The following is a 27,153-nucleotide window of genomic DNA, read 5'->3' on the forward strand; positions in this document are numbered from 1 at the left end:
CACCTACTTAATTTTCCAGATTATAATAATAATTAAAATTCTAAAAATTACTCATGAGAGCAATAAAAACATTGCGTCTAGACAAGGACAATTCACATGTCACAGATGGTTAATCTAATTATCTAAATATTTTTAAAGGTTTTGTTTTAGAAAATTAAATTTTGTAACCAGAAGCTCTTTTTTCACTGACTTCTACCTTTTATGGCAATTACGATAGCTTCGATAAGTCGAAAAGTGCAAAAATAGATAATTTCCACGAGACTCAGAATTGAGATGCCCATGAAAAGTCCCAACAATCCGCCGCAATTTGCAATAAAATCTGGAACTTCATACGGAACGATTCGTTTATAGGACAAAAACTGTGATTCTTCAAATTGGATTTTGAATGAGGTGTTGTAAACGTTCATGAAATTTTCATCAACAAATGCCGAAAATATTGGCGGTACCACGCTATATGGAAAAAGTGTCTGATTGCTTGCTCTGGAAGATTCGAAAATAACACTTCCATTTCCCGTATAAATAAGCGGAATTTTTTTATCTTGTTCTTCGTCGTCGTCATTGAATGAACCATGGCTCTGGAGCTTAATGGCGGAATACGTGACACTGTTGCATCGTTCAAGGCAGTTACATTTGTACGGAATGTCATATTTTTCAAGAATTTCCCTCGCAGTTGTCGCGATATTGATGTTTAAGTAACGAAGAGCGAGAAAATTCGAACATTTGTGCTGAGAAATTCCACAAATTGGGGTGTCAGGGTGACGAGGCATCCAAAATTGAACACATTTGCATTGATCCAGAGTGATGTTGGTCAGGCACTCAAGTTCACAATTCGATTTTGAATAAATTTTGAAGAATGTCAAGTTTCGTTCTCCATCAAAGAAGCAATTTCTCTTGTCTGGAGAAATAGAATCTCGCATATCTAGCGAAGTCTTCATTATTTTCGGCGTAACAATAATTGGTTGAACAACATTAAAAAGAGTCATACTAGTCTTCGCATTCCATGGAAAGTCGTGTGGATGATGCACAAAAACTCGAGTGTCGCTCAAACATTGCCCCGAATAAAAACTTTTGAACTTAGCTACAAATTCTCGGCTCACTGTGAAAGTTCGATGAGGAAACGCTTGTTTTTCGCCCTTTTGATAAAATTGGATTTTTAGATTCGTAACCAGTTTCGGGATTCCAGCCATGCGTTTCACTTTTGCCTTCTTCCAAAAAAATCGTGACATTTTCTCGCACAATTTCACGTTTTTGCAGCATATTAAAAGTCATGCAAATCCCATAACGAGTAACAACTTTGACAAACGCCCGATGACAGCGCCATCCTCCGGGCGATTCAATACCGCGACATTTTGACATGAAATCGCTCGAATCAACGGAAAACATTTTTTCAACGGTTTTAAGCATGGAGCTTGAGGTTCGGTTTTCAAAATCTTTCAAAATTTTTTTCTTCATTGGAGAATATAGGTTATCCAAACAAACGTCACTTGCGAATTCAAATAAATCCAAAATATCTTCGTCCATTTCAGTGATTTCAGTTTCTGGATATTGAAAAGCGTCATAATTAAGTTGAGTTTGATTGTCGTTGAAAATGAATCTGCCACAAATGGTGATTGCGGGAAAAGGAATTTCTCCGACTGAAGTGAAGGTTTCGTCGAATGTGATGATAACGGGAGTTAGCTTCCATTTTGTGTAGATGGCAGAAATTTGGTAAATGCAGATGCAAAGTGATATGATGAAGACGATGAGCCACCAAAGTCTGAAACAGGAAATTTTTAGAAAAATTAAAAAAAAATAATTCTAAAATTAAAAGAGATAAAATTATTTCTGATATTTTTCAATAAAAATTTAAATTTTGTCATTTTCTTAAATTACACGGTCCAACAAATCATTTCGAAAAATTTTTAACAATTCTGAAACCTATTGGAGTTGATAGAGGACTAAAAAATATTCGATACGTTTTTTTTTTTGTTTGGCTGTAGCAGGTCAAATTATTTTTTCATGAATTTTTGAAAAAGGTTTAATTTGCTCCTCATGTCATTTCGATTTTTGTCAAAATTTTCAAATTTTTGATTGGATTGTGCTTGTTTGAGTTCCTAATAATTATATCAGTCATTTCAAGCACTTTAGGAAAAGAACTGAGTGAGATTTAGAGAAAAAGAGAAAATTGGCAAAATTAATTAATTAAATAATAAAAATTAAAACATACGTTTTTTGAAAAGCTTCGAATTTCTTATAAAAAAATTATCAAAAATGACTTAAATAGGTAATTATTAGAAGCATAAATAAGCACATTCTAATCAAAAAATTTGAAAACTTTGACCAAAATCGAGATGCCATGAGGAGCAAAATGACTCTCCTTCAAAATTTTTAAAAAATCATAAAAAAAAAATAATTTGACCTGCTACAGGCAAACAAAAAAATACGTATAGAATATTTTTTAGTCCTTTATCAACTCCAATAGGTTTTAGAATTGTTAAAAAATTTGTTGGACCGTGTTACTTAATTATATTTTCTTTAAAAAAATTTAATTATTGCATTAAAAAATAAATTCAAATGAATTTAAACTAAACTTGGCACAAAAAATAAATTTAAATCTTTTAATTTTATCTAAAAATTCATAAAAAATTGTTTTAAATGTTTTTTTTTATTTTTTTTTTTAATTATTGTAAATGCAATTTTTCGTACATTTAATTGAAAAAAAAATTACTTTAAATTTTGACACCTGCTTTATTTTATTTAAAATTTTATACTCACTTTTCATGCCAAGGCCTCGTTCCAATATACTTCACTCCGTGAATGGTACTGGAGTCAAAAAAATCATTCACAGTTTCACGAAAAACACTTTTTTTCTCACGAGTTTCTACTGGAACAACTGTCATGTTTGCCAATTTTTACTTGACTGCCAATTTTCAAATGAAATACTCCTTTATATATATTTTTTTAAATTTGCTACTTATCATCAAACTTACGTAATTTTACAAAATTATAATAATTAAAATAATAAAAATTACTCATGGGAGCACCAAAAACATCACGCCCAGGCAAGGATGACTTCAAATTTAATTTTAATAAAAAATGTCACAGAGGATAAATTTATTTTTTTTTTATTTTTCAAAAGTTTTTTAAAGAAAGAGTTCAACTAAGGCTTAAAATATTAAATTTTATAATTTTTTTTTTAAGTTTTTCGTTTACTGACTTCTATCTTTTTTTACACTTACGATAGCTTCAACGAGTCGAAAAGTGCAAAAATAGATAATTTCCACGAAACTCAAGAGCGATATGCCCATAAAAAGTCCCAACAATCCGCCACAATTCGCAATAAAATCTGAAATTTCGTACGGCGCAATCCTCTTAAAGGACAAAATCTTAGATTTTTCGAATTGAACTTTGAACGAAATATTATAAGCGGATTTTTCATCAACAAATGGCGAAAAAGTTGATGGCATCACGCTATTTATGGAAAATGGAACTCCAGACTCCAAAGTAACAGCTCCAGTTCCCGTATAAATTGGCGGAACTTCTTCCTCTTCTTCTTCGTCGTCGTCGTTGAACTTTTTCGTCTCGCTCTGCGGGTCTTTAGCGGAATACGTGACACTGTTGCATCGTTCAAGGCAATTACATTTATAGGGAATGTCGTATTTTTCGAGAATTTTTCTCGCAGTTGTCGCGATATTGATGTTCAAATAACGAAGAGCGAGAAAATTCGAACATTTGTGATGAGAAATGCCACAAATTGGGGTGTCAGGGTGTCGAGGCATCCAAAATTGAACACATTTGCATTGATCCAAAGTGATGTTGGTCAGACATTCGAGTTCACAATTCGATTTTGAATAAATTTTGAAAAATTTCAAGTTTCGTTCTCCATCAAAGAAGCAATTTCTCTTGTCCGGCGTAAGAGAATCCCTTAATCCAAGTGAGGTTTTCATCATTTCCGGCGTAACTAAAATCGATGGAGTCTTAAATTGATCAGGGTAGCTCAAGGCAGTCTCCGCATCCCATGGAAAGTCGTATGGATGATGCACAAAAACTCGAGTGTTGCTCAAACATTGCCCCGAATAAAAACTTTTGACTTTGGCAACTAATTTTCGGCCAACAGTAAAAGTTCGATGAGGAAACGCTCGTTTTTCGCCCTTTTCTAAAATTGGATTTTTCGATTCGTAACCAGTTTCGGGATTCCAGCCATGCGTTTCACTCTTGCCTTCTTCCAAAAAAATTGTGACATTTTCTCGCACAATTTGATTTTTTTGCAACATATTAAAAGTCATGCAAATCCCATAACGAGTCACAATTTTTACAAACGCCCGATGACAGCGCCATCCTCCGGGAGATTCAATGCCGCGACATTTTGACATGAAATCGCTCGAATCAACGGAAAACATTTTTTCGACAGTTTCTAATCATTGAAGTCGAAGTTCGGTTTTCATAATTTTTAAAAATTATTTTTTTCATCGCAGATTTTTGATCTTCCAAGCAAACGTCGCTTGCGAATTCAAATAAATCTAAAAGTTCGTTGTCGATTAAAGTTGATTCTGGATCACGGAAAGCGTTGTAGTTGAATTGCGTTTGGTTGTCGTTGAAGATGAATCTGCCACAAAAAGTAATTGCGGGAAAGGGAATTTCGCCGATTGGAGTGAAGTTTTCGTCGATAGTGATGATAACGGGAGTTAGCTTCCATTTTGTGTAAATAGCGAAAATTTGGTAAATGCAAATCAGGATTGAGATGGAAAAGACAATGAGCCACCAAAGTCTGTAATGAAAAAAGTTAGATTATTTTTCTAATTTTATGATCTAAAATTTAAAAAAAAATTTTTGATTGTTAAAATTTGACAGCTGTCAATTTTTAAGATATTTTTAAACAATTTTTTTGACATTTAAAAAAATTTTTTTTTCAATTTGATTTGAACTTTTTTCATTAAAAAATTTTAAAACAACTTTTTCACTTAAATAAAAAAAAATTAATAATTAATTTTAATATTTTTTTGACAGCTGTCATCTGTCAAAATATTTCAAATAAAATAAATGTCAAAATTTTATTTAAAATTATTAATTAAAGAAAATTAAATAGAATTTTAAATATTTAAAATTTTTTTTTAAAATTATTTTTTTTTTTATTTTTTATTAATATTTAAAAAAAAATTGACAAATGTCATCTCAACTGTCAAAAATAAAAATTTAAAAAAAAATAAATTTAAAATAAAAAAAATAAATTTAAAAATTATTTTTATTATATTTTAATTAAATTTTTTATCAAAAAATTAAATTTATAAATTAAATAAAAATTTTTAAAAAATAATTAAAAATCAATTAAATTAATTATTTAATTAAATAAAATTAATTAAAATTTAATAAATTAATTTTTATTATATATTAATTAAATTTTTTATAAAAAAATTTATATTTAAAAATAAATAAAAAATTTAAAAAATTAATTAATTTAAATAAAAAAATAATTAAAAAAAATTAATTATTTTATTAAATATTTACTTTCATTCACATTTGATTTTAACAACTAAATTTTTTTAAAAATTATTTTCTTCATTTTTCAAACCAATTCCCATATTACTCACTTCTCATGTAAAGGCCTCGTTCCAATATATTTTACTCCATGAATGGTACTCGAATCAAAAAATTCATCCACAATTGCACGAAAAATGCTTTTTTCCTTCCGATTATCAACTGACACGTCTGCCATGTTCGCCAATTTTCACTTTACTGAACTAGAATTGCAAATGGAACAATCCTTTATATACATTTGTATTCAAATTTTACTACTTAACTCATCCTCATCATCATCACACTTACGTAATTTTCCAACTAATAATAATTAGAATAATGAAAAATACTACTGGGAGCAGCAGAAACATCACGCCAACGCAAGGACAAATTCAAATTAAATTATTTTTTATTTATTTTTAGCTTTTCACTCAAATTCGACTTGAATTACGCGAATTATAAACACAGAAATTTTCGAATTTTGAGATAAACAGAAAATCATCTGGAGCGTAAATCTTTAAACCGCCCTTTGTTTCTCATCCTCGTCGCCAACGTTGAACCAATAGATCATTATCATTCATCATTTTCCCGTTTTATTAAATAACAATAATAGTTGTGACAATACAATAAAATATCTGCCCCTTTTATTACGGAATTTATCGGCAAATAGACGACGAAGAACAACAAAACAAAAATAATGATAATTAAATTTCCACCTTTTTAAATTACAAAACAAACAGAAATTTTTCTCTCGAGAGTGAATAAATTATTAATCGTTTGCCTTTTTTCTCCTTTTCTCTATTTTCAGCGAGGAAGTGACGAACTATTGAGTCAAGCAACAATCATGGCACCAGCATCAGACAACAATAATCAAGATTTAGCTACGAAAAAGGCTAAATTAGATTCGAATACGGTTATCAACAATGTTGGTAAGTAGAATTTTTTTCCCTTTTTTTTAGTGCAAACAAACCACGCGCCGAGCCACACAAATTCCGTCACAATTTAAATAAATTAATCCTCGTTTTCACTACGTTTTGTTTTTTTTTCTACCGCATTTCGAAGAAAAAAGTGGTTTTACGCGGGAATTGACGTTTAAAATGTTAACTGGGGCAAAAAAATATATTGAATGTGAATTGGGATAAATGAAGAATTTTTTTACCCAATGCACATTCTTAATTTTTTTAACATAACTCAAATTTAAATTTTTTCAAAAATAAATCGCAGAACATATTCTTAACTTTCTTCCTAATGCACATTTAAAAATTTTCTATAAAATTTAAATGTAAAATTTTTGCCCCTATACATATTTTAAAAATCAGCCCAATACAAATTTTTATCTTTTTCCCGATTTTTCAGGACAAAATTTAAAATTTTTGTCCCAATGCACATTTTAAAAAATTTCCTTACGATTTAAATTATAAATTATTGTCCCAATGCATATTTTAAAAATAATCCCAATGCAAAATTAATTTAAAATTAAAAATTTCGACCCAATGCACAATTATTTTTTTTACTTCAGTTTCTATTTTAAATTCTTATCCCAATGCATATTTTAGAAATTTTTTCAAGACAAATTTTAAAATTTACCCCTGTGCACATTTGTAATTTTTTTTATCCCAGTTCAAATTCTAAAAAAAAATCAAAATGCGATATTTTCATCAATTTTATTTCCATCGACAACTTTCTACTAAATTTCTTTATTGTTCGCGGTGCAAAACGACGTCGTTGTCTGGTCGTGTCACGCTTATTTGACCCTTGGTTGTTTTTACTCTTAATTGATGACAATTTCTTTTCATCACCCCTTTTTTCTGTTGTGTCCCTTTTTTTCGCAAATATTTAATTCACACAAGTGGGAAAGTAGCAAATGGATGCAAATGGCTCACTTTTTTGTTCTATTTATCTGGGTTAAAACTCAATGGCACGTACGGCGAATAAAAAATTGCCGTAGAAAAATATTAGAATAAAAAGAAAGGAATTAGAAACCCACATCATTCAACTTAATTTGGGAGGTGCGTGACATCGCCCCTTTTTTGTTGAGTTTTTTTTTATACGAAGATCCTTGTTTTTTTTACGCAAGGAATTAATTGTGTGCGCGTGAAATTAAATTTACTTGGCCGGAAAAAAGTGCAGTCAATTAAAAAATGTTTAAAAAGGAACCTTTTGTAATTTTTTATTTTTATTATTATTATTTTATCATCTAGGAAGGAAAATATTTCTTTAAAGGAATTTTTTGCTGAGTTGAAAAATAATTCTTTAATTTTTTTATAGAGAAATTTTTTTTAATAATTTATTCTTTTATGGAAAATTAAACCAGACAAAGAGTAAATATTTAAAGAATTTTTATTATTGAAATCGATTTTTTATTAAATTTAAATAAAAAAATAAATTAAGTTAATTAACTTAAATAATTAATAAAATTTATTAAAATAAAATTAAATTGAATAAAAAAAATATTTTCAAAATTTTGATTTAAATTTAATTTAATTTAAATAAAAACATGAATTAGGTAATGAACTAATTTAATTAAAAAATTAAATTAATTAAATATTAATTAATTAATAATTAAAAAATTTAATTTAATTAAAAAAAAATATTTAAAAAATAAAAAAATAATAATTAAAAAAAAATAAATTTAATTTAATTTTTTTATATTTTTTAAAATATTAATTTATTAAAATTAAAAAACAATTTAATTAATTAAATTTAAATCAATTTTAATAAAAAAAATATATTTTTATATTTTTTAAAATATTAATTAATTAATTTATTTTTAAAATAAATTTATTAAAAAAAAGAAATTTAATATAAATAAAAATTTAATAAAAATAATATTTTATTTATAAAAATAAAAATTGAAAATATCTTTTATTTTTTATTTTAAATAAAAATTCTCATGCGCCACAAAAATGACATAAAAAATTTATTTTTAACAAAAAAGTCAATTTAATGTCGGATAAATTCGATATTTTATATTTTTTTTCTAATCATTATTAAAAAATTTGACGTAATAAAATATAAGTAGACAACGTCAGATAAATATTTCCACAAAAAAAAATGAAATTTAAGACATTTCACCGAAAAATAGATAAAAATGCTTCTAAAATAATCCCCATTTAGATTAAATGCTCCTTTTATTTCCATTGAATTTATCCGAGATAATGACGAATGACTTTGCAATTTTCCCCGAAATGATCGGCGATGTATTTAATTGAATTCAAATTAAAGGTAAATTCATTTAAAAAGGAAGAAAAAAAATAATTCGGATTACTAACAAGAGGAAAAAAAATATTTGTGGGGGAGACGTCATTAATTACGAAGTAGATCAAATGACTTATCTCATAAATATTCCTCCATCATTCGTAATAAACGATAAACAAACAAAAAAAAATGTGCTCTTTAATGTCCTGCTTTTCCTCGCATCACGACCAACGACTCATCAATTATTGATTTAACAGTAAAAATTTATTTATTCGGTCTGTCATGGCTCTCACATCATCTCCTCGTCATCATCTCGACTGTTTATTTATCTTTCTTGCGATATTCCTCTTCAGGTGGTTCGTGTCGATTCATTTCACATGACGACGACGACAAGGAAAAACTTTTGCTCCGTAATGGGGGAGCGGAAAAAGTAAACATTTCTCGCTCGACATGAGTTTCTAGGTTATTATTATCATTTCTGAGGTAAAAATATGTTAGCAGGAATTAGTTTGCAAAATGTGGGCCGAAAATGATGATTAAACGAAAGATGATGAGAAGAGGATGGAACAAGTGATGTCAGTTGTTTGAACGGAATTTTGCGGGGGGAAAGTTGGACGTCCTACTGACAAAACAAACAAATTTTGATCCCAAATGTGGGAAAAAGAAGTTCTTGTACCAAAAACATTAAGTAAATATATGAGTTTTGTATCAATTTCTTATAAAAGACACCCTTGAGTTATTTGTTCAGCATCGTCATTATATCGAGAAATTAGTGTTAAGAGGATGGATTTCATGATTTTTTGAACGTTTTTATGACATTCGGGTCTTTTGTCTGTATAAAAATGCAAAAAAAATTTTTAAAACATGATTTTTGTATAAATTTAATAAAAAAAAAAATAATATTTAAAGAAGAAAAAAAATTAAAAAAAAAATAAAAAAATTTAAAAAAAAAAAATCAAACAAAAAAAAAAAAATTTTCTCATTTAAATTTTTTAATGATAATTTTTTTATTATTTTTTTATATATTTTTTTATTTTTTTTTTTTTTTTAAAAAACGATAAAATTTAATAATTTTAATAAATTTTTAGTTAAAAAATATTTTTATTGTGTATGAAAAAAATGCAATAATATTATTGGAAAATCGAAGAAAAATTCTAAAATTTTATAAAATATTTTAAAATGTACATTGGGGCGAAAACTTAGAATAAAAAAAAATTAAATTCTTAATATTTTTTTTAAATTTAATATTTACAATAAAAAGAATATATTGGAAAAATTAAAAAAAATATATTTGAACTTTGCAGCTTTTTTAAAATTTTTCCCATTGCACATTTTACGGACTTTTTTTAAATATTCATATTTAAAAATTATTCGCCCAATGCAATTATTTTCATATTTTTGGCCCAGTTTAATATTTTTTAAAAATATTTAATTTATTAAATTAATTAAATTAAATTAAAAAATTATTAAAAATTAAATTAAATTATTTTATTTTTTTTTTAAATTAAAAAAAAATATTAAAAATAAAATTTCTTGGATTTTTTTTTTTAAATAGAAAATTGCAAAAAAAAAAACTTTATAAAACGAGTCCTATTTTTAACTGTCAAAAATTCTAAAATAAATTCCTCAAATTTATATCAATTTAATTTTTATCTATTTTTTTTTAAACATGTAAAAACATCACGTAAAAAAATTATTTTCTACATAAAAAAAATAAATAAACAAAAAAAATCACCCCTTGTCTACAATTTTTTCGCAATTTCACACGAAAACGAGACGAAAGAGTAAAGAAGTGATGCTTAAGTATGTGAAAACAATTGTTTTCATTCTCCAACACATTCACTCGATTCACATAAGAACAGGAAAAAAACGTAGACAAGGGATCAAACACTAAACAATAATAAATAATGAAAGCATTTTTCATCGTTTTTCTTGCTTTTCTTTACGTTCTACGATCAAATCTCGTCTCATGTAAAAAGGAAAAATAATAGTTTGAGTGTTGATTCACTAACAGAAAACTTTTGAAGGACTCTTGTTGTTTTCCCAGATGTAAGAAAAAAAAATTAAAATTTTAATTAAAAAAAAAATATAATTTATAATTTTAATTAAATTATAATTTTTTCAAAAAAATTAAATTGTTAAAAATTTTTTGATAATTTTTTTTATTTTAATATTTAAAAAAAATAAAAAATTTAAAAGTTGCAAATATCAATAAATTACAAATATTTAAAAAATTATTTTAAAAAAAATATTTTTATTTTTTTAAAAAAAAATTAATTTTGAAAAATTTTAATTTTTTTGAAATTTGTTTTTTTTTTGTAATAAAAAAAATAAAAATGGAAAAATTAATTTTTTTAAATATTAATATTATTTAAAAAAAATATTTTCTCAAAAAAAAAAAATAATAAAATTGTAAAAATTAATAATAAAATTTTAAAAGCCCGAGAGTCTTAAAACCAGACTATTTCGTCCCTCTGGGTAGGTGTGTCATGTCGTTAAGCTTCTACTACGAAAAAAAATAAAGTAATATGATTTTAATGACACCGTAATTGATAAAATAAAATAGTTTTTTTTCCAATAAATAGAGAGCAAATGGAACAAAAGACCCATTATTCGTACCTCTCACACTCCCACATTCATTATTGTCATTAAATATATTTTTCCACGAAAGCCGAATCAATTTTCCAAATATATATTATTTTAATTTTGTATCAACTTTTTAATTAGTCCACTTAAATACAGAGCACGATGCCGAACGCGAACAAAAAACACAGTACGAGTATTATTTTATAATTTATACATTGGCGCATATTTTGATCCGTAAAATTAATAAAATGATGTGTTTTTTTGATAAACCGTTTAATTATTATTATTTTATCATTTCCATTCTCTCGCTCGCTCGTTCGACGTGTCTCTCTATGCTTATTATTATTATTTCGAAACGGGAATCGGTCGTTTGTTTGTTTATTTATTTAAAAGGCTTATAATGTTATTGTGTAATTATTGCCGGCTCAATAATAAAGTTAATTACTAGAATTAAATAATGTGAGGTGAGATAGCGAACGAGAGTCATCAAAGTTGTATGGATAATGCATTTTTGAGGTTTTTTCGGGATTATTATTTTTTTTTTCGGGGAATAAATAGTTTTGTGGAGATGACTGGTTTTTTATTAAAAAAAAATAATTTTTAATTTTAATTAATTTTTTATTTAATTATTAATTATTTTTTAATTTAAAAAAAATATTTTTTTAAACGAAATAATACCAAATTAAAATTATACATATTAATAAAATAAATTAAATAAATATAAATTACGAATAAAATTAATTTTATGTGTTCTACTCATTAAATTTATTAATTTTTATTTTTTGTGTATTTAAATTTATTTTAGGCCGATTTTCGGATAAAAGTTTTTTTTTTATTTAATTACAGTTTTATTTTTTTTTTAATATTCAATTATAAAATAATTAATAACATAAAATAATTTTTTTATATTATATACTTTTATTAATATTTAATAATTTTTAAATTTTTTAATTAAAAATTGTAGAAAAATAATTGTTTAAAAAAAATAATTTTTTTAAAATAAAATAAATACCTAATGAATAAAAAAAAAACAAATAAAATCGAGAATAAAAATAAAATAAAATAAATAAAAATATTAATAAATATAAAATAATTAATTATTCTTTTTAAATTAAATTAAAAAATTAAGATTATTTTTTTTTTGTTATTTTAATTTCAATTAAAATTTAATTTAAAAATAATTAAATTTATCAATTATTATAATTAATTAATGTTATTTAATTTATTTTAATTAATTTATTTATTTCATTTTTTATATCATAATAAATTATTTTTTAATCATTAAAATTTAATTTAAAAAAATATTATATAATTAAAAAAATAACTTTAATTTTAAATTTCATAAAACAATTTTTATTCTATTATTATTTAATAATTTATTTTTATATTTTCTAAATTAAAAAAAAAACTTTTCACAAACAATAAAAAATGGTTTAATCCACTTTGAAAAAAAAACTCGTAACTTATTTAGTTATAACAACTCTATCAAACAGCTCAAAACAATATATCAATAATACCATATAATTATTAAAAAAAAAATAATGATGAAAAAATCCCTTTTCCATTGAAGTCAACAACAACCAAAGTGAGAAGCTTACAATAAAATTATAAAATATGCACATTCTAATTGGCAGTCGGTGCAATAATAACTAAGCAAAGCTTCCGATGAATGACAAAAAAATCAATAAATGGCATCATCACATCGAAAAGTGCAACAGATGTCAAAGTTCCGAGGGTTTTGCGAACCAAAAGTAGGTCAGAGGTCTGATAAATTAACTTGCCATTCACTTCAAAAGGCAAGAAAAAATATTTGACGCAATTTCCTTTCGAGCTTTTCTACCCTTTAAAATACAAAAAGCGAGGAAAATACAACTTTGTTATTATTGTTATTTTGTGATGATATAATAATAATAGCAAATATGAAAAAAAAAATCGTGAAAAGGGGGGAATAATGAAAATTTTATAATGTTTCTACACACAACATTGATGATGATATGAAAAGCTCGTCGTGAGTGATATAATGATGGGATTTTTCATTTTTTTTTTATCTTTTCTGCATTTGAATGTGAATGTAAAAAAAATTGTTGTCATTTTTCTCTTTTGCAACATTTTTTTTTATATTTTTTTTAATGAATGTCATGACTTTGATTGCTTAGATATTGATCCCACTCCATCGCCTTTTTTTTCAAATGTGTGGCTTTGTGCGGCGGAAATTCTCTCATTTTTTACGTTAAACGGGTCTCATTTCCCAAAATTTTTATCATTTCGTTTTTTTTTTTTGCTTGCAGGTAAACCATCACGCGTCATTCACATTAGAAATATACCAAATGAATCTAGCGAGGCAGAAGTTATACACTTGGGCATTCCGTTTGGTCGTGTCACCAATGTTTTAGTGCTAAAGGGCAAGAATCAGGCTTTCCTCGAGATGGCTGACGAAATTACCGCGACAGCGATGGTAGCGTGCTTCAATACGACGCCGCCAATTGTTCGCGGACGTACGGTTTATGTGCAATTCTCAAATCATCGTGAACTGAAAACAGATCAAAATCACACAAATACGGTGAGTTTTTTTTTTTTTAATTTTTTTTTTTTAATTTTATTTTATTTTTAAATAATTAAAAGTTTATTTTTTTTTAAATTTAAATAATTAAATTTTTTAATTATAAAAAATATTTTATTTAATTAATTTTATTTTTAATTTAAAATTATATTTATTTTTTTTTATATTTTTTTTATTTTTTTTTCGAATTTTAAAAATTATTTAAAATAATTTTTAAAAAAATAGAATAATTATAAATATTTATTTTTTTAATAATTTCATTTTTCATAAATTAATTTAATAAAATTATTCGATTATTTTTATTTCATTTAATTTATTAAAATTATAAAAAAAATTATTAAAAATAAATTTATAAAATTTATATTTTTTAATTACTTTTTTTTAAATTTAAAAATTATTTAAATTAATAAAAAAATAAAATTTTTAAATTTATTTTTTATTTAATTTTTTTGATAATTTTATTTTTCTTTCGATAAATAATTAAAATAATTATAATGTTAAAATTTATTTCATTTAATTTATTATTTTAATCAATATTTTATTTTATTGAAATTTATTAAAATTAAAATTGCAATTTATAATAATAAATTATATAAAAAATAATATGAATTTAAATCAATTAATTTTTTTAATATTCATAATATGAATTAAAATATTAATTATTCGATTATTTATTAAATTTACTCGAAACATATTTTAAATTGCATACATATTAATAATTTTTCTAAATATTTTGTTAATTTTTTTTATATTATTTTATTTTTTTTATTTAATTAATTGAAAATTTTAAAAATAAATTTAAATTTATTATTATTTTTATTATTAAAATTATTATTTTAATTAATTATAAATATATTTTTTTTAAAATGTAATTTTTAATTATTATTATTTTTAAATTTAAATCAGTCAAATTTTTAATAAAAAAATAATTAAAATTAAATTAAAAGAATAAAAAAAAATATTAAATGAAGATAAAAAAAAATACAAATGTAAGTCAAAAACTTAACAAAACAATTTAAAAATTATTATTTTAATTTAATTTATGAATTTTTTTTTATTATTTTTAAATTACATATTTATTAAAAATAAATTATTTTTTTTGTAAAATTAATAATTTTTAATAATTTCTCAAATTTACCTTTGCAGGAACAATCGCCGGCATCGGGATCTCCATTGCCTGCCGGCGCGGAAAACAACACGGGAAACGCAACAAATGCGACAAATGCACAAGGTAACGCCGCCAGTGGTCCCAACACTGTACTCAGGGTAATCGTCGAATCCTTATTGTATCCCGTAACACTCGAAATTTTGCATCAAATCTTTCAACGTTTCGGCAAAGTGCTAAAAATAGTGACATTTACTAAAAACAATTCATTCCAAGTAAGCAAATTAACTTTTTCAAATTTCAACCCACGTGACCTAATGAAATTCGTTTTTAGGCTCTTATACAATATCCCGACGCTGAAACAGCACGACACGCTAAACAAACGTTAGACGGACAAAATATCTACAACGGATGCTGCACATTACGCATCGACAACAGCAAATTGACAGCCCTCAATGTCAAATACAACAATGATAAGTCACGTGACTTTACGAATCCCACATTGCCGGCAGGCGAGCCAGGCAGTGACGTTATCGCAAGTGCCGGCGGTTTAGTAAATGCCAGTGATTTATTGCTCTTGGCTGCCGGTCAACGTGCTCCCCAGTTAGCCAGAGATCGTTTAGGTGCGTTTTGCGTTTTTTAAAAATTTTTTTCCGTTAAAATCTGTCACTTTTCTCCTTATTATCTGCGATCTGGGCATTTTCTAACCTCAAAAAAAAAATTCTAACCTCAATTTTTGTTTTTTAATCTTCTAGCGAATTATTTTTCAGCTATTTTTTTTATTTGATTTCATCTCTTCTGTCCTCCAAACCCTCCCCCGAATTTGAATGCAAATCTAATCAAATTTTCACAAAAGTTTCTTCCATTTATCATCTTACAGTCAACGGTTTAGCGGCAGCCAATCCAGGAATCCTTCCGCAATTCGGACTCGGTTTAGCGGCACCGGGAGCTCTCGCCAGCGCATACGGAGGCGCCTTACCAAACTTGGGAGCATTTGCGCTCGCACAAACTGGCGCCCTTGCAACGACAAATCCAGCAAATTTGCGCGGGCTTTCGAACGTACTGTTGGTGTCTAACTTGAATGAGGAGGTAATTAAGCGCGTTTTTTTTAATAAATTAACGCAATTTATAATTTTTATTGCTTTTTCTTCCTTTTTTTGAAAATTTTTATTTATTAAGACAAAAATGTCTCCTTTTAAGAAAAAAAAAATATGAAAAAAAATGTAGAAAAGTGACCATTTTTCACTTCCAATTTTTTATTTTTCTCTCTGACTTTTCTACAAATCTAATGAAAAAACGTAAAAAAAAAATCAAAAGACCGACGACAATGAGGAAAGAAATGTAATTTGCGTAAATGCAGGTTAAATGGCATGCCACCAACGTTGTCGAGTCGTCGAGTAATAAATCAACTTTTTACTTCTGTTTGTTTTTATCTCTCTCTCTCTTGGTCTCTTCACTCGGTTTCGCCACAAGAATAAAATAAAATAAAAAAGATTGCTAGAAAAATAACTCAAGTTAATTTAGACAAATAGACTGTTGACACTTTTTTGCATGAATTTTCTGTTTTAAACGAGAAATCATCTGTTGCTGTCTTTTTAAGATTTTTTTTAAGTTTTTAGCAGAAAAAAATCATGTAGAGTCCTTGAAAAGAATTGAAAAGCAACAACAAAAAAAAATAATATAGACAGAGATTTGAATTTGCATCCACTTTATTTGATTGCCCACTTTAATTAAGATAAACCACTCAAAGAGCATTACAGAAGTTGATGTACTGTGAAGAAGTTGGAGAGATTTTTCTCCGTGAAGAAGTTGAATGGAACAAAAATTTATGTATTTTTTCCATCTTCTGAGGATGGATTTTAATTGAAAGAAAAATTTAATTGGAATAAATTGAAGAGAAAAATCAAAAGAATTTTTGCGGAGAATTGATTTCTTTGGTTAAATTTCGTTTGTACATAATTAAATTTATTTTTTTCGATTTTTTTTTAAATGGAATTTAAATTTAATTTATTAAAATGAAAATTAATTAAATTATGAAAAATAGATATCTAATTAATTAAATTTAATTAATAAAAAATCTTAAACATTTTTTTTTTAAATAATTTTTAAAAAATTAAATTTTGTTATAAAAATTTTAATTTTAATTTTTTAAGTAATTTAAATCAAATTTAAAGCAATTAAAATAATTTTAATTTTTAAATTTATTTTTTTAAGGAAAAACAATTTTTTGAAATAAATAAAAATAACATTCACATTTGAGCATTTTTATATTTATTTTAGCAAAAAATGCATAAATTTAAAAATATTAAGATAAAATTTTATTTTTTAAATTAATAAAAATTATTTCAAAAATTTATAAAAACAATAATCAAAATTCAAAGCTATTTTTTATTTTTTTATTTAATTTAAAATTTTATTATTTATAAATTTTATTTTATTTAAAAGAATATTTATAAATTTTATTTTAATTCAAAAAAAATTTTTTTTGGATTATTATTTTTTTTTATTTAAAAAAGAGTTAAAAATATTTATATGAAAAATATTTTTTTTTTATTTGTTAAAAATATATTTCTCGTTAAACTTTAATAACTTTACAAACATTTTTGATTCAACATATTTTATTTAAATAAGTAATTTTTTTATCACAAAAAAAAAATTAAAATTAATTAAATTTAATCGAATAAAATTAAAATAAATAAAAAATTAACTCAAAATTAATTAACTAAAAACTAAAAAAAACTTCTAAAAAAATTATAAAATGTTAAAAAAAATAATTTTATTTAAAACTTTTTTTTATTTATTTATTTATTTAATTTTTTATTAAATTAAAATTGAATTAAATTTTCATCAAATTATTTTCATTTAAAGAAAAAAAAAATTATTAAAATAATATCAAAAAAATTAAAAAAAAAAATATTTAAGTAATTTTTTTATTGATTTTTTTTTTAATTTTTATTGAATAAAAAAATGCTCAATAATTTCCATTTAAATTTTTTTATGCCGAAATATTGCAAAAAAAATCTTTAACCGAATCTCAAATGATGAATTAATTCAAAAAGAAATAATCAACGCAAAATTTCCTTTTGATTCCTTTATGAAACTCAAAACCGAGAAAGACCGTTCTTTCAATTAATATGTTCCGTCCTCCGCTTATTTGATGTTGAAATACACACAGAAAAAAAAGGTACAAACAAGCTCTTAGCAAACCCACAAGAATGGACCCTCTTTACATGATTTCATTCGTTTTCCGACCGACACACTCTTTGAAAATCAAATAAAACGAATGTGGCCCTTTTGTCTTTTTGTTTCGTCGTCCTCTCCTCCTTTTGCACACCGAGTCTGCCTGCTACACTTTTCATAATAAGCACAATGTGCTCCAACGTTCTAGAGGGCATTTTCGTTACAACAAATGAATGGTTTTGTAATAACATTCAACATATACTAAATTAATTAGTACCTGTTATGTTCCCTTTTTGTTCTCATCTCTCGACTCGTGAATGGACGTTTGCGTTCGATACAAGTTTTGTCTATTGTTCCGTGTGTGTGTGTTTTACCAAAAAATGCCCTCAACTACATGGAACGTCATTCAATTGGAGTTTAAATAAAATTTTCCGAGCCAATAAAATTTAATTTTTCGCAATTCGTAACAAAAGATTGTTTCCCTTCCAGCTAATTGACTTGATAAAATAATCATGAAACATGAAAAAATGCGTCATGAGCAACTTGCCCCCATTTCGAAGCTCATCATTTTCCTCTTAATTAAGTTTCGGGGATGATCAAACGAGCGAAAAACACATACAAAAGGTGATGATAAATGACAGATGATAATGCTCGGCAACTCAAAATTTTCATTAAAATTTGAATGCAGACTCATGTTCCCTTTTTATTGCAATAAAATTGCGAAGAAACATGCCGCAACATGCATCAGATTCAATTTTTGGGGAGCCTCATTCATTCATTTTGCTTCGATTTTATGTGCGTGCCACTCTCTAAATAAATACGTATTTGTTTTTCTGCAAATTAAATTTTGCCCCAATATGTGAGTGAGATAATCATATTTCATACAAATAATAGAGTTAGAGACAATTTGAGAAGTTGAGGCGTAAAAAAAAATAAATAAACATTTGAGCGTATTATAAAAAATATTTTTTTTTTTTTTTTAAAATTAATATTTTATTTAAAATTAAATTAAATTAAATTAAATTAAATTAAATTAAATTAATTAAATTATTTAAATTAAAATTAATATTTTATTTAAAAATTATTTTAAAAAAATTTTTCTGATTTTTTAATTTTTTAACAAATTAATAATTTTTATATAAATATTAATAAACATATTAAAAAATAGTTTTCCGCATTTTCCTAAAATTTTCCGAACTTAACTTAATTTTTCCGAAAATTAAAAAAATTTTAATTTTTCATTATTTCTACAATTTTTGTAAAATAATTTTAAAATTTGAAGTTTTTCCAAGCTTTATCTAAATTTTCCATGAGTTTTCCAAAATTTTTCATTTAAATGTTTGAAAGAAACTGTTTTAATAAATTTTAAATGATTTTTTTTTAATTATTAAAAATTTTAATAAGCTTTTCCATAAGTTTTCCAAATTTTCCACGAATTTTCCGATTTTTTGTTTACTTTTTTTCTAATTATTAGAAAACTTTAGAAATCATCTCAAACTGAGTATTTAATTTTTATAATTTTTTTTAAAGAAATATTTAAAAAATTTCCCTAGTTTTCCCAATAGTTTTTCGAATTTCCTTCAATTTTCCGAGATTTTCACAAAAAAAAATCTGAATGATCTTAACAAGATTGTATTGAGCTAATAAATTTTTTTAAAACATATTCTAAGTTTTCACGAATTTTCCACGATTTTTGTCAGTTTTTCCAAAAATTTTCCGAAGTTTTCCATTGCTTTTTTTGAATTTTCTCCAATTTTCCGTAAATTGAAAAAAAAATGTATTTTTTTTTTAGATTTTTACAATTATTTTACGAGTTTTCCAAAAATTTTCACAATTTTTCCGAATTTTTCCATGAATTTCCCAAAGTTTTCCTAATTTCCTAAGCTTTTTTTATATGAAGTACATTCAAGTAGTCCCAAACAATACGAAATTCCTTTCCAAAAAATCGTCACGAAGAGTTAAACACAATAAAATATATATTTAAACCCCTCTCGTATTTCGTAAGCCACATCGCACCGCAAAAAGATAAAAAGACCGAAAGGAACTAATTAAATTCTCTATATTTAGCTCAGAGTGTTTCATAGTTCAACAGGTCCAAACACTGTCTACAACGCAGGACGACGGCACATCATCAGGTGCAAGACAAACTTTTTGCTCTTCCCTCTCGTGTGTCTGCAAAAACAACATAAAACCAAATATAGTTAGTTTATGGCCCAATTTGATCGGATTATATTTCCATTTAAATGAAATAGAATTTCATGTCTTTAATTTACAAAACGAGAGAAAACAGTCCATTTTCTAAAGACAATTTAGAGTTTTGCTCTTCTTCTTGCATTTTGCATTAATAATATTTGTCAAGGACTCGTCAGTGGATGCAACTCGATAAATAAAATAAAATATAATTTAATCCAAAAATTATTTGATAGCCCCTTGAATCGGACAAAAATAGACAAAGATCGAGAGAGAGTGAATGAAAATAATCTATTGAGGATGTTTATTCATGTATTTGTGCTAAAACATTCATTTTCTAAAACCATAAGAAGATTATAATTGCGTCTTACAAGAATAATAAACTATAAACAATAACTTTATGGTAATAATAAATACGATTTGCTTACGTTAACCTGCAATAACTTTCGACAATATTCGAAGGTGAATAATTTAAAAGGCCTAATTGAATGGCAACCCTCATATTTTCATAAATTCATATATTTATTTATTTTCTTATTTTTACTCTACATTAGTATACTTGATAGAATAAACATAAAAAATATACAAAAAATATTTTTCATATTTTTTAATTTTTTTTTTAATTTAATAAAAAATTAATAAAAATTATTAAAATTTAATTAAATATAAAATTATTTTTATATTTAAAAAAAATATTTTTTTATTAATATATAATTTTTTTTAAATAATTATTTTATTAATTAATTATATAATTTATGTATAAAAAATATTTTTTATTTTTATTATTAATTTTATCGGAAAAAAAATTCTTATATTTTTTAATTTTGTTTGAAAATACATTTATTGTATTATTTTTTATCGAAAATATAAAAAAAAATAATAATATTTTTTAATATATTTTTATTTATTTAAAAAATATTTATTAAAAAATAAAATTAAATAAAAATTTAAATTAAATAAAATAAAAAAAAATAAATTAAATTTAAATTCATTTAATTAATAATTTAAAATATATTAAAAAATATTTTTAATTTCTTATTATCAATTTTATCAAAAAAAATAAATTTTCTCTAATACAATACATTTTTTTTATTAAATGAAAAATATAAAAAAAAATATTAATAATTTTTTTTATATATATTTTTTTATTTTTATTTCAAAAAAAATTTTTTTACAATACAATTTTTTATTATTTTTCAATCAATCAAAAATATATAAAAAAAAATATTAATAATTTTTTTATATATTTTTTTTTATTATTTTTACCTTTATATATTATTTATGTTTAATAAAATTTTTCTATACATCATAATAAAAAAAAATATACAAAAAAACTAATACTGATCTCTATTTTCTTTTTTTCTTTTTCTGTAGATGGTCACGCCTGATGCTCTATTTACCCTCTTTGGTATGTCCGCACAATAATTTAATAATTTTTATTATTATACTATATAAATTTTATTATTATTTATTTTTTTCCATCATATATAAAAATATAACATAAATCTATAAATAAGTTAAGAAAAGAAAAGAAATTTAAAAAAGTGGTATAAAAAAAATATTTTTTTATATTTAAAAGTAATTAATCTATTTCGCTCATAAAATAACAACAAAAAATAAAAATATATCACCAGTTTTTTATGATTATTAATTTTTTTTTCCTTTACAATTTTCACAAATTTCATTCTCAACAAAATTTAATGCTTAGAAGGAATTTACGAGAACAATTTATGATTTTTGTTGTAAAATAAAACAACAGTATAAAATTGTATATAAATTTGAACGACTTTGAAATTGGGTGAAAATAGGAGAAATTTTATTATATTTTCAATTACCCAGTCTCAATGAAGCAAATTTATAGACAAAGATATTTGATTTTTATTTTATTTTATTTTTTATCGTTTTTAATACAAAATAAACAAAATACCTTAAATGAATAAAATAAAAATATATTTTTTTTTATTATTTAAGAATTGATTTATTTTTGTATTAAAAATTTTTATATAAAAAATAAAATATTTTAATGGACTTCTTTTTATTATATTTTAAACAGTCCTTAAAACAAGATGTTAATTATTTAACAACTTTGATAAAATAATGAATTTTATTATGTTGTTTTATGTGACATTCATTATAAATTCATGTTTTTATTCTTAATGGAGAAAAGCTTTTTAATCATCATGACATGTGTCAGTTCTTATCCACTCAAAAGGTCCTCTTAGTAAAAAAAAATGTTTTTAATACAAAGTGCTTTTTGTATAAATTTAATATGATAAAAATGGACTAACATTTATTTTTAATGAAAATTTTCCTTTGATATATGTTAAAATTGTATTATTAATATTAATAATAATATTTTTTTTTATAAAAATAAAATTTCTTTGAATTTGAAATAAATTATACAAAATTAAAAATAAACACCTTTCATTCAGAGTGTCAGTTACGGATCTCTTCCTTCCTTTTTAATGATAATAATCATTATTTTGCAAGATTTTCTCGGAAAAAGAAAATTTAAACTATCAAACATCACAAAGAAAGATGAAGTATAATAAGCAACTTATGTGTAGAAATGATAAACTTTCATCATCTCTCAAGGAAAACTTCCGTTTATCTTGAATTCAATTCCATCCTGTATGTTGAGAAGAAGAAGCTTCATAACAAAACATTTATTTATAAAAAAAAATAAAATAAATATCATATTTTAGTGCACACACGAATACTTAGGTACTTTCAAAATAAAATAAAAAAGTTCAATGCAGTTGAAAAGATTTTATTTTTTTTTTTGCTCTTTACGTTGAATGAATGAATGAATGAAAATTCATCATTTTTCGTATTCTTTGAACTTTTCTATATATTTGTAAATAAATATACAAAAAAAAAAAATAAATAATAAAAAGATATCCGTTTAATATTAAATAAATATTTTTTTTAACAAAAGATTTCCTGAGATTCAGATAATAATCGCTTTTTTGTAAGAAATTCAAATGGAAATCATTGAAAAGCTCGAATTTGAATTAATTCTCATTTTTTTCTTACTTTACACACACGATAAAAAAAATAAAAAGAAATTGCATCATCATCAAAAATAAAAGAGAAAAAAAAGGAAAATAATTGCGCTTTAAATCTCGATAATTTTTCCGATGATTTTCTATTAAATCAGCACCATCTGCTCAATTTCGTAACTCATTCCACATAATAATGCAAGAATCTGTTCAACAGATAGATAAGAGAGAAAAAAAATGAAATGACATCATTCCTTGTTGCATGAATGCAAGGCACGAGAAATGTCAGCTGTACAATAAAAATAATAATAATAATAAAAAAAAAGAAAAAAACATCATAGAATGAATAAATGTTATTTCTTGTGTCATTTTTCATCCATTTATCCATTAAAAGGGTTTACATAACGTGCGAACGTCACAAGAAGAAATAAAAAAAAGAGACGAGAAAAAAAAACGAGGAAAATGTCTAGATGTCAATTGAGCAGCTATTACCTGCGATGTATGCTATTTTGTGATGCCTTCTGACATTTCAACCGGTGCAAATTTCATATATGTAGCAGTGATGGATTAAATTTTATTTTTTGATCCTTTTGAAAAAAAAATTTTTATGCTTGGTTTGGAAATATTCTTATTCATTTTGAGCTTAATTAAAAGCTCTTTTTGTAAATTTTTGACTTTTTCCTTTTTAAAAAAAAATTATTAATTATTGTCTAAAATTAATATAAACCGATTCAAAACCGATTTTGAACCGCTAAAATTTGTAAATCGCTTTTCAGTTAATTCAAAATATTTTTAATTATTTTTTGTTTTATTTTTTTGTTTTTATTATATGATTTTGAGAGAGAACGTCACTGACATTTCCGTTCTTTACTCGGAAAATGGGACCGGATATTATTAATGATCATGTAATTTGATGATGTTGCATCTCTTATCTTATCCGATTTCTAACTAGAATGCTGAAATTGAAAAAAAAACTTTTAAAAACCACTTTTACTTCGCTTTTCTTTAGTTTATGTTATTTTTTGTACAAAAAAAAATCTTTAAAAACTAACTCTAAAGAACAAAATTTACCTTTTTGCAGGGGTATATGGTGATGTACAACGCGTAAAAATCTTGTACAACAAAAAAGATTCTGCTTTGATACAAATGGCTGAACCACATCAAGCTTATTTAGGTAAGTACTTCAACTTTTTTTTCGCTTTTTCTTTTAAATGTTGAAAAAAATATAAAGTAAAAAAGAAACTTTCTTTGATCGGTTTTTTTAAGATTTTTCATATTTACCCTTTTTTTGTTCAATTTTTCTCTTCAGCTATGACACATTTAGATAAACTTCGTATCTGGGGACGTTCTATCCGCGTAATGGCCAGCAAACATCAAGCCGTACAGCTGCCAAAGGAGGGACAACCCGATGCCGGTCTCACACGTGACTACGCTTTAAATCCCTTGCATCGATTCAAGAAACCTGGTAGCAAAAATTATCAAAATATCTATCCGCCATCGGCTACTTTACATTTGAGTAACATTCCGTAAGTAAATTTTTTTAGAGTTTTAAAAATTATAAAATTTATTTAAAATTATATAAACCGATTTAAAACCGATTTTGAACCGCAAAAATTTGTAAATCGCTTATCAGTTAATTCAAAATATTTTTAATTGTTTTTGTTTTCTCAAAATATCAAAAACAATTTAAATTGTTAACATTTTTTTATAAAGAATTTAAAAAAAAAATAATTTTTCTTTCAAATAAAATTTAACCGATTGAACCGATAAAATTTGTAAATCGCTCTTCAGCTAATTCAATTTTTTTATTTTGAATTATTTTTCTTTTTTGTCTTTGCAAAATTGTTAATATTTTTAAAGGAAAAAATTATTTTTACCGGTTCAAAAGTCAATTTATATCTGTTGATTATTTTTAATTATTTTTTTTACAAAAACTTAAGACATCAATTTTTTTTATCTCTAAAAAACTATTCTTTAATTTTTAAATTTAAGCGGTTGAAAGCTCGTTTCTCATCTAAAATATAATTTGACCCGATTTTGAACCGATAAAATTTGAAAATCGCTTTTATGCTAATTCAAGTCTTTTTATTTTTTTATTATATTTTAAAAAATATTTTTTTTTTACAATTTGTTAAAATAAATCAATTTGTCAAAATTTTATATAATTTAAAAATTTATTTAAAAAATTAATGAATTAGCTAAAGGCGATTTTCAAATTTTATCGGTTTAATTTTTTTGTTAATTTAATTAATTATTTTCATTAAAATAAAAACATTTTTTAATTTTTTTTTCTATTAATTTCAGATCAACCGTCACTGAAGAAGAAATCAAAGAGGCATTCAAAGAGAATGGCTTCGAAGTTAAAGCTTTTAAATTTTTCCCGTAAGTTTTTTTTTTCACAAATTTCAAAACTCACAAATTCACTCACAAAAATTTTTTTAATCCTTACAGAAAAGACCACAAAATGGCCCTTTTGCAACTCAGCTCCGTCGAGGAAGCCGTTCACGCACTCATCAAAATGCACAATCACCAACTCTCGGAATCGAATCATTTGCGTGTCAGCTTCTCGAAGTCCAACATTTAAAATATGTTTAACCTGAGTGGTTGCCTCTCGTTGTCGACTGCCTCTTCATCGTTGAGTAGTAATGTCGCGACGCCCGCCTCATCGACAACATCGCTCTTCTTCGCGGGCAAACCGACGACAGCAGCGGCGGTACCTTCGACAACTGTAGTACATCCGCAATTTGGGCAACCACCAATGAATTCGATTATCAGTACGACGACGCCGCCGCAGGCAATACATCCGCAACAACATGGCCAAAATGCTCCACTCTGGCAACTACAACCACAATCACTTACTGCTGATAAATATTTAATTTTCATGGTATAAAAATTTAAAAAAAAACTTTTTTTTTATTGTAAGAATCTTACATTTATATTTATATAATATATATAAAAATTATATATCTTTTTATTAAACATACATTTATACTATGCATAACTATAAAATATATTAACAAACATGAATCTTTTTAATAATATAATTATTATATATATTTACTATTATTAATAAATATTTTTTTTTATTAATTTTTTCACAATCAAAACTTTTTTATATGTAATAATAAAAAAATATTTAAAGTCAATCAAAACGATATGATTATAAATCATGATAGGTCTGAATTTTTTGACGAAAACATGTGCAACTTTAACATTAATAATTAATTATATATTATAAATAAATTTTGTTTATTGTTAAAATCTTATCGAATCTTATAAAAAAAAATCAAAACGAATCAGTATCGTAACATAAAAGATAATAAAATAATAAGATACTTTGTTACATTTTTTTCTCGAAATCTTTTTTTTTTATATTCTTTTTTTTTAATTATATAACATTTTAACTTTATATTTAATAATTATAATAAATGATATATCAACAACATCAAAAAATAAAGTTAAATAATCTCAGTATTTCATTTTTAAATATTAATTAATGAATATTTTGTTTTTAACTTTTTTTTTCAAAAAAAATCTATATCATTATATTATATTACTTTAATTTAAAATATATATATATTATATTATTACAAAAAAAACTACAACTTTATTTCATTATTTTTTACACGTGTCACTAATATTCATCATATATGTTATACATACAATATATATGATTGTGTTCAATTTCGGTCTACTTTTCCATCATTCATTTTTTTATTAATTATATATAATTACAACAACAACAAAATTGTTTGCCACAATTATTTACATAAAACACACAAAACAAAACACAAAGGAGATAAATAAATAATTAAATGAATAATAATGAAATATTGTTA

The 27,153-nt window shown here is 24.1% G+C and overlaps 3 protein-coding genes across 9 annotated transcripts in view; 1 reads left to right on the plus strand and 2 right to left on the minus strand.

Moving 5' to 3' along the window:
* LOC134835986 (polypyrimidine tract-binding protein 1) overlaps positions 1-26,327 on the plus strand; it is a 191,255-nt gene extending 164,928 nt beyond the window's left edge. For 6 of the 7 annotated variants that reach the window (XM_063851066.1, XM_063851070.1, XM_063851068.1 and 3 more), the window contains 10 exons: positions 6,302-6,422; positions 13,566-13,837; positions 14,984-15,217; positions 15,277-15,565; positions 15,799-16,031; positions 21,687-21,720; positions 24,396-24,488; positions 24,624-24,840; positions 25,619-25,696; positions 25,766-26,327. In XM_063851066.1, coding sequence (XP_063707136.1) covers positions 6,302-6,422; positions 13,566-13,837; positions 14,984-15,217; positions 15,277-15,565; positions 15,799-16,031; positions 21,687-21,720; positions 24,396-24,488; positions 24,624-24,840; positions 25,619-25,696; positions 25,766-25,898 — 1,704 coding nt within the window. In that variant the 3' untranslated portion in view covers positions 25,899-26,327. The remainder of the gene's footprint in view (positions 1-6,301; positions 6,423-13,565; positions 13,838-14,983; positions 15,218-15,276; positions 15,566-15,798; positions 16,032-21,686; positions 21,721-24,395; positions 24,489-24,623; positions 24,841-25,618; positions 25,697-25,765) is intronic. The other variant, XM_063851067.1, reaches the window with a different exon arrangement.
* On the minus strand, positions 183-2,879 carry LOC134833290 (pickpocket protein 28-like). The gene is made up of 3 exons (XM_063847563.1): positions 2,755-2,879; positions 1,167-1,756; positions 183-1,096 (listed from the first exon to the last, which is right to left on the minus strand). The coding sequence occupies exons 1-3, from the start codon at positions 2,877-2,879 to the stop codon at positions 183-185; spliced, it is 1,629 nt and encodes a 542-aa protein (XP_063703633.1).
* LOC134833295 (pickpocket protein 28-like) lies at positions 3,189-5,692 on the minus strand. Its single transcript, XM_063847567.1, has 3 exons — positions 5,568-5,692; positions 4,539-4,747; positions 3,189-4,393 (listed from the first exon to the last, which is right to left on the minus strand). Exons 1-3 carry the CDS (start codon positions 5,690-5,692, stop codon positions 3,189-3,191), a joined length of 1,539 nt encoding a protein of 512 aa, XP_063703637.1.
* Positions 26,328-27,153: the final 826 nt, after the last annotated feature.

The sequence above is a fragment of the Culicoides brevitarsis genome, chromosome 3, assembly GCF_036172545.1.
Source record: "Culicoides brevitarsis isolate CSIRO-B50_1 chromosome 3, AGI_CSIRO_Cbre_v1, whole genome shotgun sequence".
Classification (NCBI taxonomy): Eukaryota; Metazoa; Arthropoda; class Insecta; order Diptera; family Ceratopogonidae; genus Culicoides; species Culicoides brevitarsis.